This window comes from Hyla sarda, chromosome 1, assembly GCF_029499605.1.
Source record: "Hyla sarda isolate aHylSar1 chromosome 1, aHylSar1.hap1, whole genome shotgun sequence".
Taxonomy (NCBI): Eukaryota; Metazoa; Chordata; class Amphibia; order Anura; family Hylidae; genus Hyla; species Hyla sarda.
In genome coordinates this window covers 19,358,568-19,378,385 of record NC_079189.1, presented here as the reverse complement: position 1 = coordinate 19,378,385, position 19,818 = coordinate 19,358,568, and the positions used below count along the sequence as shown (strand labels likewise).

The window sequence follows — 19,818 nt, the reverse complement described above, 5'->3', positions numbered from 1 at the left end:
GCCCATTGACTTCATTGGGCAGCAAAATCTGCTGAAGCAAATCTATAGCAGATCTGTAGAAGAAAATATGCATGTGGGAATGCACCCTTAGGGCTCATTGACAAGGGGGATGCACAGTATATTTTATGCTGCAGATCCACCGACAATGGACCCCTACAGTGTGCCTCAGATGTGCCTGTTGGGAGCAGCAATCCCCCACTATGAGCAGACACACTACGATATGCGAGTTGCCGCGATTGAACCCCACTTTTATCTCATGGGGTAAACTCCCCACAAACTCTCCTGCCTGTTTTCATTAATTCTGAGCATGGTTCCTGCCTGTTACATGTGCCTACTGACTGCATGCATCACATGGGAGGTTGCTATGACCTATTCAAAATCTCAGAACTTCTTCAATTTTTCTGTGAACTGTGCTTGTATCAGGTACTGTCCAGAGCAGGAGAAAATCCTCATAGCACACCTATGCTACTCTGGACAGTTCCTGACACGGACAGAGGTGTCAGCAGAGAGCACTGTGGACAAGACAAAAAAGAAATTCAAAAAGCAAAGAATTTCCTCTGTAGCATACAGCTGCTAACAAGTACTTGAAGTAATTTACAAATCTGTTTAACTTTCTGGCACCAGTTGATAAAAAAAAAAAAAAAAAAGTTTTCCACTGGAGTACCCCTTTAAGCACTCTAGAAGCAATCTTCTAGAAGCTGTCAGCAAATATTAGGACACTTGAAAAAGTACCTGTCACCAAGTAAACTTTTCTAAACTAACTCAGGCTATGTTCTCCAACTACTCCTCACACCTCCACCCTTATCTTACCTTTATTCTTGCTCACATAGTGCAATCTCCCAGCAGGAGAAAGTGGGAGTTCCCCAACAGGCATGACATCACTGAAGCCTGCTGGGGGACCACTTCCGCCTCTTACATCACTGCAGTGCTGTGATGAATAGAAGACCTCAGGCTCTGTGCCTGTTTCAGTGAGGCTCTTTGCAGCTTTCAGTAAGGATATGTGCAGCTGTCAATCAAGCTTAGTGCAGACACTTTCTGAGTTTGGTCTCCTGCCAGGCTGGGAGGAGAATAAACTCATTGTTTTAATAGTGGCAGGGAACAGAACAGAGCCACCTAGTGGTTGTTTTTTCGTATTACATTTTAAACATATTTATGTTGATAATTTTAAAAGCAAGTGAATGGGAAAGTGTCTGCTAATTACACAAGGAACACTATATTAACATTTTTATTTGATAACAGGTACTCTTAAAGTGTTAAAGATCTACCTTTATCTAGGTTGTTCATCAACGCAGTGCTATTTAAGACTATATACTGTATGCTCTGGACTGTGACATGCAAAACTCCAAAAAAGAAGTCAAACACATTAGTAAGAGGGTAAAGTCCTTGGAAGCTTCACATGCTAAAATTCTATAACTTCTCTACTACCTCTACACAATCCTTTCAATTGTGTCAACACCTCAAAGAAAATGGCAGATTGGTTGGGAGACCAGAATAATCGAGGCAGGAGAGTGTACCAAGAGTCCTTCTCCGATAACATCTTTTTACCCACTCCAAAAAACAAATATTCAAAGGGCAGACACACCTTAACACCCTAAACACTCAGCCCATTTTCACCAAAAATCTTAGTTTTTTGCACTTTCTTTTTTTTCCTGCTCCCCTTCTAAAAATCATAACGCGTTCAATTTTGCACCTACAGACCCATATAAGGGCTTGTTTTTTTGCGTGAACAATTGTACTTTGTAATGACATCACTTATTTTATAACTTATTCTGCAGCAAAACCCAAAAAACTTATTGGTGGGGTGAAATAAAATAAAAAACACCATTGTGCAAATTTTTAGGGCTTCCGTTTCTACGTAGTTAACTTTTCTGTAAAAATGGCACCTTATCTTTATTCTGTAGGTCCATACGGTTACAAGGATAACTTAAATAGGTTTTATTTTATTTTACTACTTAAAAAAATTATAACTACATGCACCAAAATTTGTATATTTAAAATTGTCATATTCTGACCCGTATAACTTTTTTATTTTTCCGCATATGGGGATGTGTGAGGGCTAATTTTTTTGCGCCGTGGTCTGTAGTTTTTGTTTTGATTCGTCCTTTTGATCGCTTTTTATTAATATTTTTATGGTATATGAAGTGACCAAAAATGCACAATTTTGGACTTTGATATTTTTTTACGTGTACGCCATCCACTTATGATTAATTTTTTATTACATTTTTTTATTAAAAAAATGGGAAATGGGGGGGGGGGGGGTGATTCAAACTTTTATTAAGAGAGGGGCTTATTGACATTTATTTAAAAAAAAATGTTTACACTTTTGACTTTTTTTTTTAGCCCCCATGCAGTCTTTTGATTGCATACACTGTTCAATGCTATGCCATTGCATATCATTGATCAGTGTTATCGATGCTCTGCTGCTCCAGCCTGCATGGCAAGTCCTCAAGTGGTTAATAATGTAGGATACTTACTAATAAATATATCATAACTGGTAATAATACCTTAGAATGTGCTATAGTTGATATAGTATTAACTTTAACTCCAAAGATTTAAAAAAAAAAAAAAAATATATATATATATATATATATATATGTATATATATTAGTTGTAATATAACTGTTAATTCATAAGAGTGGTGTACATTGTTTATATGTCATAATGACTGATGAATGTATTATGATGACTAGATAGTTGTCTTTTTAAGGCTGGGTTGACATCACATTTTTACCAATATGGGACCGCATATGGCTGGGGGCTGCTAAAACCTTGCGCTCCCGTATCCCTGCCATATGCCGCCCATATGTAATTCCTTTCAATGAGGTGACTGGAGTGAAACTGACTCCGGTCAGCTAATTTTTGCCCCATATGCGGTTTTCTCACCGCACCTAAAACCGTAGCCGACCACGGTATGATGTCTGGTGGAAAACGGCATACGGGGCAAAAATGAGCCGACCTGAGTCAGCTTTCACTCCGTGCAACAAGGGGGACCTATGAGTGGAGGGTAAATCCAATATTATTAACATTTGACCGCTAAGCGGTCACTGAGACCCTAAATTTCCCACCCAATATAAAACTTAACGTTTAATGAGCCAAGATTAAAATAACCTCACACATATTGATCCATAGTGCATTGATTGGCATGACACTGCATGCTATAGAAGTGAATTGAAAAAATAGACTGTGGCTGCAGTCCACAGTCTATAGTGTGAGACAATTAAAATTCTAACACATTGCCCGCCCGCCCGCGGGCGGGCAATGTGTTAGAATTTTAATTGTCTCACACTATAGACTGTGGACTGCAGCCACAGTCTATTTTTTCAATTCACTTCTATAGCATGCAGTGTCATGCCAATCAATGCACTATGGATCAATATGTGTGAGGTTATTTTAATCTTGGCTCATTAAACGTTAAGTTTTATATTGGGTGGGAAATTTAGGGTCTCAGTGACCGCTTAGCGGTCAAATGTTAATAAGCTTTCACTCCGGTCACCTCATTGAAATGAATTACGTACAGGCGGCATATGGCAGAGATACGGGAGCGCAAGGTTTTAGCTCCCCCCAGCCGTATGTGGTCCCGTATTGGTAAAAACGTGATGTCAACCCAGCCTAAGCCATATTGCCTTTTTTATTTCTTTAATAGAATGGGATGTTAAATAAGAAGAAACCCCTTTCTATGAATAAACTTGGAAGCTACACAATATATAGAATATATTTTTACTAAAGAAAATGTTATTGATTTTTTTTAACAGATCCCAAGATCTCGGTGTTCGGAAAATTGTCCACCTGGTAGCAGAAAGCTGAAGAATGATATGAAACCGATCTGTTGTTATGACTGTGTTATCTGTCCAGAAGGAGAAATATCAAACACAACTGGTAATGCTCAAGTTAAAGGAATTTAAAAAAAATAGCTCAGTCAAAAATATCTACACTACAGAGTGAGCTTGGTTTGAAAAATGAACACAAATTTCGGTATATACAATTGTGTGAAGCATATAGATGCACTGAAAAAGAAAGAAAATGTAGGATATATACACATGGGGTGATGTGAACTTAGTGGGGGGGGTAGAAAGTTAAATTATGCAAATCGGTTACTCCTATAAACTGTACCGGTCATGTTTCAGGAGAATAAAAAGAGGAGATGGGAGACCATACTGGGCCCAATCTTAAGGGAAGCATGGCATGACATTCTGAAGAATGTTAAAAAGTGTTCCATTAATAAAAGTCAACAAATTATGCAATTAAGAATAATCCACTATTTGTATTACTCACCAGTACTTTTAAAAAATATAGACTGTTGCAGGAAGGCAGATTGCCCTAAGTGTTGTACTTCTGATGCAGATTTAATCCATTTATTATGCCCAATTGTGAGAGAATTTTGGGTTAAGGTATTTCAGATTATTGGGAATAAATTAAATCTGAAGAGAGAATGGTTGGGTACAGAGGTTATTTTAGGGAATTTGTGTAATATTGGGAAAAGTCGAGATTTAGTAAATCGTATCCTTATGTTGGCCAAGGTAGTGATCCTGAGAGGGTTTTTGGTAGTATGGGTCAATATATAATAGAGGGGAGTAGGTTAATCCTTGTCAGGATTCGGCAGGCTGGAGGTGGAACCTCTGTGTCAGAGAGGGATTGGCGTGGACCGTGTCGGTGGACCGGTTCTAAGTTGCTACTGGTTTTCACCAGAGCCCGCCGCAAATCGGGATGGACTTGCAGCGGCGGTAGCAACCAGGTCGTATCAACCGGCAACGGCTCAACCTCTCTGACTGCTGAGATAGGCACGGTACAAGGGATTAGACAAGAGCAGGGTCGGACGTAGCAGAAGGTCAGGGCAGGCAGCAAGGATCGTAGTCAGGGGCAACGGCAAGAGATCTGGAACACAGGCTAGGAACACACAAGGAACGCTTTCACTGGCACAATGGCAACACGATCCGGCAAGGAAGTGCAGGGGAAGTGAGGTATTATAGAGAAGTGCACAGGTGAAGACACTAATTAAAACCCGTGCGCCAATCAGTGGCGCACCGGCCCTTTAAATCGCAAAGACCCGGCGCGCGCGTCCTAGGGAGCGCGGGCCGCGCGCGCCGGGACAGCACAGATGGGGAACGAGTCTGGTAAGCGGGTCGGGATGCGCACCGCGAGCGGGTGCGTCCCGCATTGTGAATCGCATCCCGGCTGCTGACATTATCGCAGCGTACCCGGTCAGCAGGTCTTACCGGGGCGCTGCGAACAGGAGAACGCCGTGAGCGCTCCGGGGAGGAGCAGGGACCCGGAGCACTCGGCGTAACAGTACCCCCCCCCCCCTCCTTGGGTCTCCCCCTCTTTTTAGAACCCGAGAACTTGTGGATAAGGTCCTTGTCAAGGATGTTGTCCTCGGGTTCCCATGACCTCTCCTCCGGGCCGCAATTCTCCCAATCTACAAGAATTTTTTTTTTACCTCTGACCGTCTTGGATGCCAGAATTTCTTTAACCGAGAAGATGTCAGAGGACCCGGAGACAGGAGTAGGAGCAACAACCTTAGGAGAGAAGCGGTTAAGGATGAGTGGTTTAAGGAGAGAGACATGAAAAGCATTAGGAATACGGAGAGAAGGAGGAAGAAGGAGTTTGTAGGAGACAGGGTTGATTTGGCATTTGACTTTAAAAGGACCAAGATAACGTGGTCCCAGTTTATAACTGGGGACACGAAAGCGGACATACTTGGCGGAGAGCCACACTTTGTCTCAAGGAGAAAAGACAGGAGGAGTTCTTCTTTTTTTGTCGGCATGTTTCTTCATCCGGGATGAGGCCTGTAGGAGAGATTTTTTGAGTCTCTTTCCAGATGGTGGAGAAGTCCCGAGTCACCTCATCAACAGCGGGCAAACCAGAAGGCATGGGAGTGGGGAGGGGGGGAAGAGGGTGACGGCCGTACACCACAAAGAATGGGGATTTAGCGGAAGACTCAGAGACTTTGAAATTGTACAAGAATTCGGCCCATGGTAGGAAATCGGCCCAGTCATCCTGGCGGGAGGAAACAAAATGTCGCAAATAGTCACCAAGAACCTGATTAACTCTTTCCACTTGCCCATTGGATTGGGGATGATAAGAAGACGAGAAGTTTAATTTGATTTTAAGCTGATTACAGAGGGCCCTCCAGAATTTAGACACAAATTGAACGCCTCTATCCGAGACGATATGCGTGGGAAGCCCGTGAAGGCGAAAAATGTGCACAAAAAATTGTTTCGCCAACTGAGGCGCAGAAGGAAGACCTGGAAGAGGAATAAAATGTGTCATCTTAGAAAAACGATCAACAACCACCCAAATAACTGTGCTGCCATGGGATAAAGGTAAGTCTGTAATAAAGTCCATAGCAATCTGAGACCATGGTCGCTCAGGAATAGGCAGCGGATGGAGGAGACCAGCAGGGTTCTGGCGAGGAGTCTTGTCCCGGGCCCAGACTGTACAAGCCCGAACAAAATCAGCAACATCTGTTTCCAGGGTAGCCCACCAATAAAAACGAGAGATGAGCTGGACGGATTTCTTGATGACAGCATGGCCGGCAAGGTGTGAGGAGTGTCCCCACCTGAGAATCCTGAGACGCTGGCGTGGAGGGACGAAGGTCTTTCCTGGAGGAGTTTGTATGATGGAAGCTGGAGAAGCGGAGATCAGACAGTCAGGAGGAATAATGTGTTGCGGGGAGGCTTCCATTTCAGAGGCATCCGAGGAACGAGAGAGAGCGTCAGCCCTAATGTTCTTGTCAGCGGGGCGAAAATGAATCTCAAAGTTAAAACGGGCAAAGAACAACGTCCACCTAGCCTGGCGAGGGTTCAGCCGTTGGGCAGACTGAAGATAAGAGAGATTCTTGTGATCGGTGTATATAATAACTGGGTATTTGGACCCCTCAAGCAGGTGCCTCCATTCCTCGAGAGCCAGTTTTATGGCCAGTAATTCTCGATCCCCAATGGAGTAGTTTTTTTTCCGCCGGAGAGAAGGTCCTAGAAAAGGAACCACAAGTAACAGCATGTCCAGAAGAATTTTTCTGTAGGAGTACAGCTCCAGCTCCCACCGAGGAGGCGTCTACCTCCAGTGAGAAGGGTTTAGATGGATCAGGTCTGGAGAGTATGGGAGCAGAAGAAAAGGCAGTTTTGAGACGGTTGAACGCCTCTTCCGCTTGAGGAGGCCAGGACTTAGGGTTGGCATTTTTCTTGGTTAGGGCCACAATTGGGGCCGCAATAGTGGAAAAATGTGGAATAAACTGTCTGTAGTAATTGGCAAACCCCAAGAAACGTTGGATAGCTCGGAGTCCGGAGGGGCGTGGCCAATCCAATACAGCTGATAGTTTGTCCGGGTCCATTTGGAGTCCCTGGCCAGAGACTAAATATCCTAGGAAGGGAAGAGCTTGACATTCAAAGAGACATTTTTCCATTTTGGCATATAACTGATTGTCCTGAAGTCTCTGAAGAACCATGCGGATATGCCGGCGGTGTTCTTCTAGGTTGGAAGAAAAAATCAAAATATCGTCTAGGTAAACCACAACACAGGTATATAAAAGATCACAAAAAATTTCATTTACAAAGTCCTGGAAGACGGCAGGGGCGTTGCAAAGCCCAAAAGGCATAACCAAATATTCAAAGTGTCCATCTCTGGTGTTAAATGCGGTCTTCCACTCGTCCCCCTCCCTGATGCGGATGAGATTATATGCACCTCTTAAATCCAATTTGGTAAAGATGTTGGCGCCACGTAGGCAGTCAAAGAGTTCCGAGATAAGAGGTAGGGGATATCGTTTTTTTATAGTGATTTTATTAAGACCGCGGTAATCAATGCATGGTCGTAAGGAGCCGTCTTTTTTGGAGACGAAGAAGAATCCAGCTCCAGCAGGGGAGGAAGACTTGCGGATAAATCCCCTTTTTAAATTTTCTTGGATGTACTCCGTCATAGCTTGTGTTTCCGGAGCAGACAGGGGATAGATTCTGCCCCGGAGTGGAGTAGTACCAGGGAGGAGATCAATAGGACAGTCATAAGGCCTGTGAGGAGGCAAAGTCTCTGCTTGTTTTTTGCAAAAAACATCAGCATAATCCAGATAGGCCTTGGGGAGACCAGGTATCGGAGGAGCCATAGGGTTTTGACTGACAGGACTAGGAGCAGACATAAGACACTTTTTGTGGCAAGTATTACCACAGTTTTTGATTTCCCCAGTGGTCCAATCGAGGGTAGGGGAATGGCGTTGAAGCCAAGGTAGTCCAAGAAGAATTTCAGAAGTGCAGTTAGAGAGGACCGGAAATTCAATCTTTTCATGATGGGGTCCAATGCACATTAAGAGGGGTTACGTGCATTAACGCACAGTACAGTCCAATCTTTCACCATTAATAGAGGCGATGTAGAGGGGTCTGGCGAGACTGGTCACTGGGATGTTGAACCTGTTAACGAAAGAGGCCAAAATAAAATTTCCTGCAGATCCGGAATCCAAAAAGGCCACAGCTGAGAAGGAGAAGGTAGAAGAAGAAATCCACACAGGCACATTAAGCCATGGAGAAGCAGAGTTCACACCTAGAGCTGTCTCACCTTTGTGCGGAGTCGGAGTGCGTCTTTCCTGACGTGGAGGTCGGATAGGACAATCCTTCAAGAAGTGTTCAGTACTGGCACAGTACAGGCATAGGTTCTCAATGCGGCGGCGTGTCCTCTCTTGAGGTTTTAGGCGAGACCGGTCTACTTGCATAGCCTCCACGGCGGATGGCACAGGAACAGATTGCAGCGTACCAAAGAAGAGAGGAGCCGGGGAGAGAAACCGCCTCGTGCGAACAAAGTCCATATCCTGGCGGAGCTCCTGACGCCTTTCGGAAAAACGCATGTCAATGCGGGTGGCCAGATGAATAAGTTCATGCAGGTTAGCAGGGATTTCTCGTGCGGCCAGCACATCTTTGATGTTACTGGATAGGCCTTTTTTGAAGGTCGCGCAGAGGGCCTCGTTATTCCAGGACAATTCGGAGGCGAGAGTACGGAATTGGATGGTGTACTCGCCCACAGAATAATTACCCTGGACCAGGTTCAGCAGGGCAGTCTCGGCAGAAGAGGCTCGGGCTGGTTCCTCGAAGACACTTCGAATCTCTGCGAAGAAAGAGTGTACAGAGGCAGTGACAGGATCATTGCGGTCCCAGAGCAGTGTAGCCCATGACAGGGCTTTCCCAGACAGAAGGCTGACCACGAAAGCCACCTTTGACCTTTCAGTTGGAAATTGGTCCGACATCATCTCCAAATGCAGGGAACATTGCGAGAGAAAACCACGGCAAAGTTTAGAGTCCCCATCAAACTTGTCCGGCAATGATAAACGGAGGCTGGATGCAGCCACTCGCTGCAGAGGAGGTGCAGAAGCTGGTGGAGGAGATGGTTGCTGAAGCTGTGGTAGAAGCTGCTGTAGCATCACAGTCAGTTGAGACAGCTGGTGGCCTTGTTGCGCTATCTGTTGCGACTGCTGGGCGACCACCGTGGTAAGGTCAGCGACAACTGGCAGCGGGACCTCAGCGGGATCCATGGCCGGATCTACTGTCAGGATACGGCAGGCTGGAGGTGGATCCTCTGTGTCAGAGAGGGATTGGCGTGGACTGTGTCGGTGGACCGGTTCTAAGTTGCTACTGGTTTTCACTAGAGCCCGCCGCAAAGCAGGCCCGCCGCAAAGCAGGATGGACCAGGTCGTATCCACCGGCAATGGCTCAACCTCTCTGACTGCTGAGATAGGCGCGGTACAAGGGATTAGACAAGAGCAGGGTCGGACGTAGCAGAAGGTCAGGGCAGGCAGCAAGGATCGTAATCAGGGGCAACGGCAAGAGGTCTGGAACACAGGCTAGGAACACACAAGGAACGCTTTCACTGGCACAATGGCAACAAGATCCGGCAAGGAAGTGCAGGGGAAGTGAGGTATTATAGGGAAGTGCAAAGGTGAAGACACTAATTAAAACCCATGCGCCAATCAGTGGCGCACCGGCCCTTTAAATCTCAAAGACCCGGCGCGCGCGCCCTAGGGAGCGGGGCCGCGCGCGCCGGGACAGCACATACGGGGAACGAGTCTGGTAAGTGGGTCGGGATGCGCGCCGCGAGCGGGCGCGTCCCGCATCGCGAATCGCATCCCGGCTGGGGACATTATCGCAGCGCACCCGGTCAGCGGGTCTGACCGGGGCGCTGCGAACAGGAGAACGCCGTGAGCGCTCCGGGGAGGAGCGGGGACCCGAAGCGCTCGGCGTAACAATCCTTAAAGTTAGAAAATATGAGAAATGGCGAATTGGCAACTCCAGAAGAGGTCTAATCAGATATAGAGCAATTTGGGCTGAATGGGAAGAGTAAGAGGATAAAAGCAGTATTTACATTTTTTTTCTCCTTCTGACAGAGGGGGTAGTGTATTTATGTGTGATCAAATTATTTTTGTCTATGGTATTTTGTATGTGAAATTTGTAATAAAATGTAATTATAAGTAAAAAAAAAAAAAAAAAAAAAACATCTTCACTTGGTTAAATGTAATTTTTTTTCATGTTTTCTGATAATGAAAGTAACCATATTAGTTCTATCTAAAAGCAAGTTAAATCATGTATTAGATATTTAAAGGGAATATCCAGAAATAGAAGAACAAAGCCAAAATTTTCCCCAAAACATCATCACATCTGTCCACGCATTGTGTGTGATATTACAACTTAGCTCCATTAACTTGTTTCCATGTAACTTAGCTGCAATACCACACAGCCTGAGGACAGGGTTGGCACTGCTTTTTGAAGCAATCAGCTTTGTTGATCTAATTTTATAATCCCTTAAAGGGGTACTCCGCACCCCTAGACATCTTATCCCCTATCCAAAGGACCCCGGGATCTCGGCTGCAGCACCCACCTGTAAGGCTTCCGGCAACGTTGGAGGCTTCGGATCCCGACCACAATGGCGGAAGAGCGTGACGTAACGACTCCGCCCCGTGTGACATCACACCGCGCCCCCTCAATGCAAGTCTATGGGAGGTCCGTTACGCCCCCTCCCATAGACTTGCATTGAAGGGACGGGGCGTGACGTCGGCGGAATCGTGATGTCACGCTCTTCCGCCATTGTGATCGGGATCCGAAGCCTCCAGCATTGCCGGTGTGAGGTGGAAGCCGTACAGGTGGGTGCTGCAGCCAAGATCCCGGGGTTCCCCAGCAGCAGGACCCCCGCGATCTGACATCTTATCCCCTATCCTTTGGATAGGGGATAAGATGTCTAGGGGAACACTCCATTTTGGCCTTAAGGACACAACCAGTTTAATTTTTTCCTTCTTACCTTCTAAAGGCCATTATTTTTCCATTCACAGACCCATATAAGGACTTGTTTTTTGTGCAGCCAATATATATAAAAATATATATAATTTGTAATTACATTGTTCTAAAAAAATGTTCATGTTAAATTCTATCATTCCAGATAGTGAAAACTGCATAAAGTGTTTGGATACTGAATGGTCAAACAGTAAAAGAGATCAATGTTTCACCAAACTTGAAGAGTTCCTTTCCTTTTCGGATGGACTCTCTATAGCTCTATCTTCCATTGCTCTTCTTTTTTGGACAATGTCTATTCTGATATTAGGAATTTTTATATCATATAGAAATTCACCAGTTGTGAAGGCTACTAACAAGAACTTGAGCTTTATCCTTCTCATCTCGCTGTCATTGTGCTTTCTCTGTGTGCTTTTATTTATTGGCCGCCCTGAAGATAAAACCTGCAAATTACGACAAATAGTTTTCGGCATCATCTTCTCCATTTCAGTATCATCTGTTTTGGCTAAAACCATCACAGTCTATACAGCTTTTAAAACATCAAGACCTGGAAATAAATGGAAAAAACTGATTGGAATGAAAGTGTCCAACTCTATAGTTGTGTTGGCTTCATCCATTGAGGTTATTATCAGCATTATTTGGCTATACTTCTCTCCCCCATATCTGGAGCAGGACACACATTCCTATCAAAGAAAAGTCATTATCCAGTGCAATGAGGGATCTCAAGTCGGTTTCTTTGCTGTTCTAGGTTATTTATTTTTCCTGGCAGCTATTAGCTTTACTGTAGCTTATTTGGCTAGAACATTACCAGATCGATTTAATGAAGCCAAGTACATCACATTCAGTATGCTGGTGTTCTGTAGTGTCTGGATTACTATGGTACCTTCCTATCTGAGCACCAGAGGAAAAAACATGGTGGCTGTAGAAATCTTCTCCATCTTAGCTTCCAGTGCTGGACTCTTAAGCTTTATCTTTTTCCCCAAATGTTACATTATTTTGATGAAGCCTCAATTAAACACAAAACAGCCATATATATGTAGAACAATAAACTGATAACCACCACCAAGGATTTTATAACAAATAAAAACTCATAAAAAGAATCTTACAAAATTATAGAAAACACAAAAAATTATGGTTTTTCCTTCATTAAAACTGTTAATATATTAATACTATTTAAATGCTTGAAGCAAAAAACTGGGCATGCGATAAGCATTTTAAAACCCAGATGAACTATCATTAAATCTAACCCAAAACTCAGCTAGCAAATTATGTTATGTCTTGTAGGGGGCAGCTCAGACTTGGCCAATCCTCCCTAAATGGCATTCCCTTACTGGATGTCTCTATCCTTGTTAAGTGCACAGGGACATCAGGGGAAGGTTAAACAGGCCACATGGGCAAGTTAGGAGCCAAATCAGAAGAGAAAGGGTTAACCGGGGACAAGCAAGAGAGACAAAACTTAGAGGGTAGAGTGGTATGAAAATGGATTCAGAGTCAGAGAAGTCCGAGTGAGCAAGGGTCAAACCAGGAGGGCAGCATAGTACAAAATCAGAAGGCAAGAGAGTAGGTCCCACCAGGTCAAGATTATAGGCACATGGCGACAGGAACCCTGGTGAAGAGAAGAACCACAATCATAGGCATCTTAGTGTGGCAGCTTCCTAGTTTAATTATCCCGCCCTTCTTATTGGTCAGCTGGGCTTATGACTTGGGGCTGAGATGCTCCCAGTTGTACCCTGCAGGAATCCAAACAAAGTGTGGGAGCAACGATAGTTAAGTTAATGACAGACTTACACAATTATTTTCTTTTAACTCCTTAATGATGCAGCGATATTTAAATTTTTCCTCATCTTTTAAAATCTATAACTCTAACAATTTTACATATGCAGAACCATAAGAGGGCAACCCATTGTACTAATGTTAGGGGGGTTTGAATCTACAAAGTGCACTTATGGTTAAAATGACACATTACCTTTATTCTGTAGGTTATTACAATTACAAAAATGCACAATTTATACAGGATTTGTTTTTATTTTACTACTGAAAAAATGACAACTTTTGTTAGGAAAAGGAGTATGCTTAAAATTGTCCTCTTCTGAGCCCTATACTTCTCATTTTTATACACAGGGCAGTATGAGGGCTGCCAAAGGAGCCTAAAGAAAGCAAAAGGAGATTGGATGGTATGGAGGCAGGTAAAGACAGTCAGTTGATCAGGACCCCATTATCACACTGCGGTTGTCCCAATCAGCTTTAGTCAAGGACTGGTGCTAGTATTTTACAGTCTTTAGGTCCTATGATTGGCTTTGATAATTATTTAATATACTAACCCCACATATAAATTTACTTTATATACTAATCTCATTTATGAATTCATATAGTAGGACACATATGGGGGGTAAGAGCAAGGCACAAATAGGGAGTAGAGAAGGACGCATATAGGGGAGCACAGCAGGGCACATATGAAGGAGTACAGCAGGGCACATATGGGGGGAGTACAGCAGGACAAAAATGGACAGTAGAGCAGGGAGTACAGCACAGCACATTTGGGCCAGTACTCAAGGATAGAGATGAGCGAACTTTTGAAAAATTTGACTCAGCCGATTCGCCGAAGTTTCCGAAAAAGTTCGCTTCGATCTGAATTATTTTGCGGTGAATCTATATTAAAAAAGGCTATTTCTAGCCAACAGACAGACTCAATAGGGGTATAGCACACTTTGCTGTGTTCTAAAACGCATATGGAGTGTGCTGGGGTAGTGAAATAATACTGTTATTCAGAATAGCATGCAGATTACCGGCATCGCTTTTATAATCACTGCCGCACAGTAGCACAATGACAGAGCCTGGTGTCAGGAGACCATATAGTGTCTGAATGACACAGCGTGGAGGTGTTGGCAGCATGAGGACACCGTATAGTGGCTGAATGACACAGCTTGGATGAGGCTGAAGCATGAGGAGACCATACAGTGGCTGAATGACACAGCCCGGAGTTGGCTGATGCATGAGTACACAACAGTGCTTCTCAATCCCCCCCAACAATTTTAGAAATTTTTGAAAAAGATTTTGGATAGCGGGTGCTACCTATGAGAACATTTGAAATTCCAAGACCCAGGCCCAGCAGCGCCATCAGTAAACCATATATTTCCTGAATGACACAGCCTGGAGTTGGCTGATGCACGAGTACACAGCAGGGCTTCACAATCTCCCCCAAAAAACACAACATTTTAGAAATGTTTTTAAAAGATTTTGGATAGCAGGTGCTACCTATGAGAAAATTTGAAATTTCCAGACCCAGGCCCAGCAGCACCATCAGTAAACCATATATTGCCTGAATGACACAGCCTGGAGTTGGCTGATGCACGAGTACACAGCAGGGCTTCACAATCTCCCCCAAAAAACACAACATTTTAGAAATGTTTTAAAAAGATTTTGGATAGTGGGTGCTACCTATGAGAAAATTTGAAATTCCCAGGCCCAGCAGCGCCATCAGTAAACCATATATTGCCTGAATGACACAGCCTGGAGTTGGCTGATGCATGAGTACACACCAGGGCTTCACAATCCGCCCAAAAAAACACAATTTTAGACATTTTTGAAAAAGATTTTGGATAGCGGTTGCTACCTATAAGAAAATATGAAATTCCCAGGCCCAGCAGCGCTATCAGTAAACCACTTATTGCCTGAATGACACAGCCTGGAGTTGGCTGATGCATGAGTACACACCAGGGCTTCACATCCCCCCCCCCCCCCCCCCCCAAAAAAAAAAAACACAACAATTGTAGAAATTTATGTAGAAGACTTTTGGATAGTGGGTGCTACCTATGAGAAAATTTGAAATTCCCAGACCCAGGCCCAGCTGCGCCATCAGTAAACCATATATTGCCTGAATGACACAGCCTATAGTTGGCTGATGCATGAGTACACACCAGGGCTTCACAATCCCCCCAAAAAAACACAACAATTGTAAAAATTTATGAAGAAGACTTTTGGATAGCGGCTGCTACCTATGAGAAAATTTGAAATTCCCATACCCAGGCCCAGGACCGCCATCAGAAAACCATATATTGCCTGAATGACACAGCCTGAGTTGGCTGATGCATGAGCAGACCATTGAAATATCTGATTTTTTTTTTGAAATTTAAATCAAACTTTGAGTGTCCCGGACCCCAGCATGTGGGTACGAAGGACCAAATCCAACAAGCCCCCAGAGCATCATCAGTAAACCATATATTGCAAGAATGACACAGCCTGGAGGTGGCTGATGCACGAGTACACACCAGGGCTTCAAAATCCCCCCCAAAAAACACAACATTTTTAGAAATGTTTTTAAAAGATTTTGGATAGCAGGTGCTACCTATGAGAAAATTTGAAATTCCCAGACCCAGGCCCAGCAGCACCATCAGTAAACCATATATTGCCTGAATGACACAGCCTGGAGTTGGCTGATACACGAGTACACAGCAGGGCTTCACAATCTCCCCCAAAAAACACAACATTTTAGAAAATGTTTTAAAAGATTTTGGATAGTGGGTGCTACCTATGAGAAAATTTGAAATTCCCAGGCCCAGCAGCGCCATCAGTAAACCATATATTGCCTGAATGACACAGCCTGGAGTTGGCTGATGCATGAGTACACACCAGGGCTTCACAATCCTCCCAAAAAAACACAATTTTAGACATTTTTGAAAAAGATTTTGGATAGCGGTTGCTACCTATGAGAAAATATGAAATTCCCAGGCCCAGCAGCGCCATCAGTAAACCACTTATTGCCTGAATGACACAGCCTGGAGTTGGCTGATGCATGAGCAGACCATTGAAATATCTGATTTTTTAATTTGAAATTTAAATCAAACTTTGAGTGTCCCGGACCCCAGCGTGTGGGTACGAAGGACCAAATCCAACAAGCCCCCAGAGCAGCATCAACAAACCATATATTGCAAGAATGACACAGCCTGGAGTTTACTGATGCATGAGGAGACCATTGAAATGTCTGATTTTTTTTATTTAAAATTAAATCAAACTTTGAGTGTCTCGGACCCCAGTGTGTGGGTACGAAGGACCAAATCCAACAAGCCCCCAGAGCATCATCAGTAAACCATATATTGCAAGAATGACACAGCCTGCAGTTGGCTGATGCACGAGTATACACCAGGGCTTCACAATCCCCCCCAAAAAACACAACAATTTTAAAAAATTTTGAAAGAGATTTTGGATAGCGGGTGCTACCTATTAGAAAATTTGAAATTCCCAGGCCCAGCAGTGCCATCAGTCAACCATATATTGCCTGAATGACACAGCCTGGAGTTGGCTGAAGCATGAGGAGACCTTTGAAATGTCTGATTTTTTTATTTGAAATTTAAATCAAACTTTGAGTGTCCCGGACCCCAGCGTGTAGGTACGAAGGACCAAATTCAACAAGCCCCCACTGGGCTCATGTGGCCGTGAGATGTAGGTGCAATGTCTCCATTGCCCTGACCGGCCTTTTTTTTTTTTTTTTTTTTGTACCTTTGTTTAAGAACATGCGCATATCCAAGAGTCCAGAAGACTCTATAATGCAGGACGTTGGACCACAAAAAGACATTCTTCTCTAAAGTAATGTTTTCTGAAATAAAGAAGCAGAGTTCATCCATCTCCATATTATTTTTGAAAATTTTAATTACAAAATCACACAACAAGAGTTCAATGGTTATTATTCTGGAAAATTCAAGTTTATTACTGAGAAAATTATCAGAAAATTTGAAAAAAACATTACCCAAGAGGGTTTAATAACCCCATACATTGCATCATAAATGTTGAAATTTAAATTAAGTATGTATGTATCTATTTTAAAAATCCTAAAATTAAAGGCCCAAGCCCAGAAGCATCATGAAGGCAAGTAGTTCCAGAAATACACAGGAGCAGTCAGCAGTAGGCATCAGCAGTACCCAAGTGGCTTTCATAACCCCTTACATTGCACGATCAATCGCGAGATGGAGCAGTAACAGGTGTGTGATGCCCTCAGATGTCCGGGGCTGCACACGCGCTACACTGAATGAACCAGCGTGTGTCTATCCTTCACCGACAAGTGCAGGTAACCCGCTGAACCCCGTTCATGATAGGGATCGGGGATTGCAATTATTTGCCATGAAAGAAGAATTCCAACTAAGTGCGGGTCACAGACAGAAGACACAGGCGGTGGAGTCGCACACTGTCACAGGACCAGCGGCCTGAGAGCATGGAGAATGAAGCTGCGTGACCTTTCCAAGTTGGTGTTGTGGCTGTGCAGGAACCACATTTACCCAGTGGGCAGTAAAGGATTTGTATTGTCCCTGACCATAGTTACAGATCCAGACATCGGCACTGTCGTGCACTTTGGTACACCGACAGGCTCAAGGACTGGCCCACCTTCTCTTCCGCAAAATTTTGCAGGGCTGGTACTGCCTTCTTCGCAATGAAATGACGGCTTGGGTCCCTCCACCTATGCTCAGCACAAGCCATCAGTTCTTTGAAAGGTGCAGAGTCCACCAGCACCAGCAACTTGGACATGAGCACATTCAGCTTCTGCGCCGTTGGATGAGTGGGCGCATAGTGTTGTCTCTTGGACATGGCTTTGCCGATGGATTACTGGCAGAATGACTGACTCAAAGTAGGAGGAGCAGGGGCATCTGGAGCGACAGAAGGAGGGTATGACACACAGCTCCCTTCGGCTGAGGTCGTGGAGCCATGGCTGGCTGAAAGAGGGAGCAGCGTGCCACTGCGTGATGCAGCAGGCTGGACCACCACATGGGAACCACGGTTCTCCCAGGCTGCTTTATGGTGGTGCAGCATATGTAGACGCAAGCCGTGGTGCCAAGTTTGGGACCCTGGCCACGGTTCGACATCTGCTGACACATCTTGCATGTGGCTATGTTAACCTCCTCCAGGTGCTTGATGAAAAACTGCCACACCGCCGCCTATTTTCCCCCCAACAGTCCGCACTAATTGACTGCTACTGCCGCCGTCTCCAGGAACCCCTGTTCTACTACCTCCTGGGAAGGTAGGCAGCTGCAAAGCAGGTGGTCTCCCCCGGGCACGTTTGGGTCCAGAATTTCGACTTCTGTCACCATGCTGACTGCCAACCATGCTACCACCTTGCTAGCTCAGCTGCTGCCTCACACGCAACCTGCAACCCTCTTCTCCTGATGATGATGCAGCCCCTTCGGCACCCAGCTCCCTATTGCGATTGGCTTCATCATCATCAACAAGTGTCTGAACGTCACTGATGTCCTCCTCAGGTTTCTCAACAGTGTCTGCTTCAGGACCCTGAACGCTGGCAACACCACCTCCCACGTCACTCTCCTCATCACTACCTGCCCTCCTATCGGATGGAGTGGTGAATGTCTTCTCCACTTCTTAGCTGGGCAGTAGCTGCTGACTGTCCTCTATTAGATCGTCCTCACTGAACAGTGAAGCTAAACCAACAGCATAAGATACTTCTGTGGGGGAGGGAACAGCATAGGACAGAGGCAATGGGAGGACAGGGACTGCTCCCGGGCCATGCCAACTGAGGGTTGTGTATGAGGAACCCACCGACTGTTGACTGGGGGTGTCAGATGTCCCTTGTGATGAAGTGGATGATTGTGTTAACCAATCAACGACGGCAGATGGGTTGCTGGTCGAGACACGACCACTAGCTGATACCAGGAGCTCAGGCCTCTCTGCTGCCACTCGCCCCTAGTCTGCTGCTACCTCTGCATGATTAATTTAGGCCTCTGCCACTCCTCTGTGCATGTACTGGCACTTCTCTGCCTGACATACTTAGTGCATATATGAGGGGAGTACAATATGCTCCACTACGTTTAAAATAGTATTAGTCTACAACACCAGCAGGTGTGTACTTTTGCCTGGGCCTTTCACAGTATGTAGTCCCTCAAGACTTTAGCAGGAACAACATGGTACACCACTTAGATGTACGTATGTGGTATGCAAATTTGAGGGGAGGACAATGGGCTCCAGTACACCTAAAACAGTATTTGTTTAAAACACCAGAAGGTGTGTACTTTTGGCTGGCATTTCACAGTATCTAGGCCCTTAAGCCTTTAACAGGAACAAAATGGTACACCACTTGTGATGAAGTGAATGACAGTGTTAACCAATCGATGACTGCAGATGGGTTGCTGGTCGAGACACGACCGCTAGCTGATACCGGGAGATCAGGCCTCTCGCTGCGACTCCTGCTGCCACTCGCCCCTAGTCTGCTGCGACCTCTGCCTATGCCTGATGAATTTAAGCCTCTGCCACTCCTCTTTGCACATCCTGGCACTTCTCTGCCTGACATACTTAGTGTGTATATGAGGGGAGCATAATACACTTCACTATGCTTAAAGCAATATTTGTCTAGAACAGCAGCAGGTGTGTGCTTTTGGCTGGCCTTTTACAGTAACTAGGCCCTCAAGCCTTTATCAGGAACAAAATAGTACAACACTTTGATTTACGTATGTGGTATGCACTTATGAGGGCAGAAAAATGCGCTACAGTATGCTTAAAATAGTTGTCTTGTACAACACCAGCATTGAGTATGTTTGGCTGTCCTTTCACAGTATCTAGGCCCTTGAGACTT

The 19,818-nt window shown here is 44.8% G+C and overlaps 1 protein-coding gene across 1 annotated transcript in view; it reads left to right on the top strand.

Moving 5' to 3' along the window:
* The window catches only part of LOC130357680 (vomeronasal type-2 receptor 26-like), a 41,276-nt gene extending 28,974 nt beyond the window's left edge, over positions 1-12,302 (top strand). The window contains exons 5-6 of the mRNA XM_056560673.1: positions 3,753-3,876; positions 11,398-12,302. Of these exons, the coding sequence (XP_056416648.1) occupies positions 3,753-3,876; positions 11,398-12,302 (1,029 nt within the window). The remainder of the gene's footprint in view (positions 1-3,752; positions 3,877-11,397) is intronic.
* Positions 12,303-19,818: the final 7,516 nt, after the last annotated feature.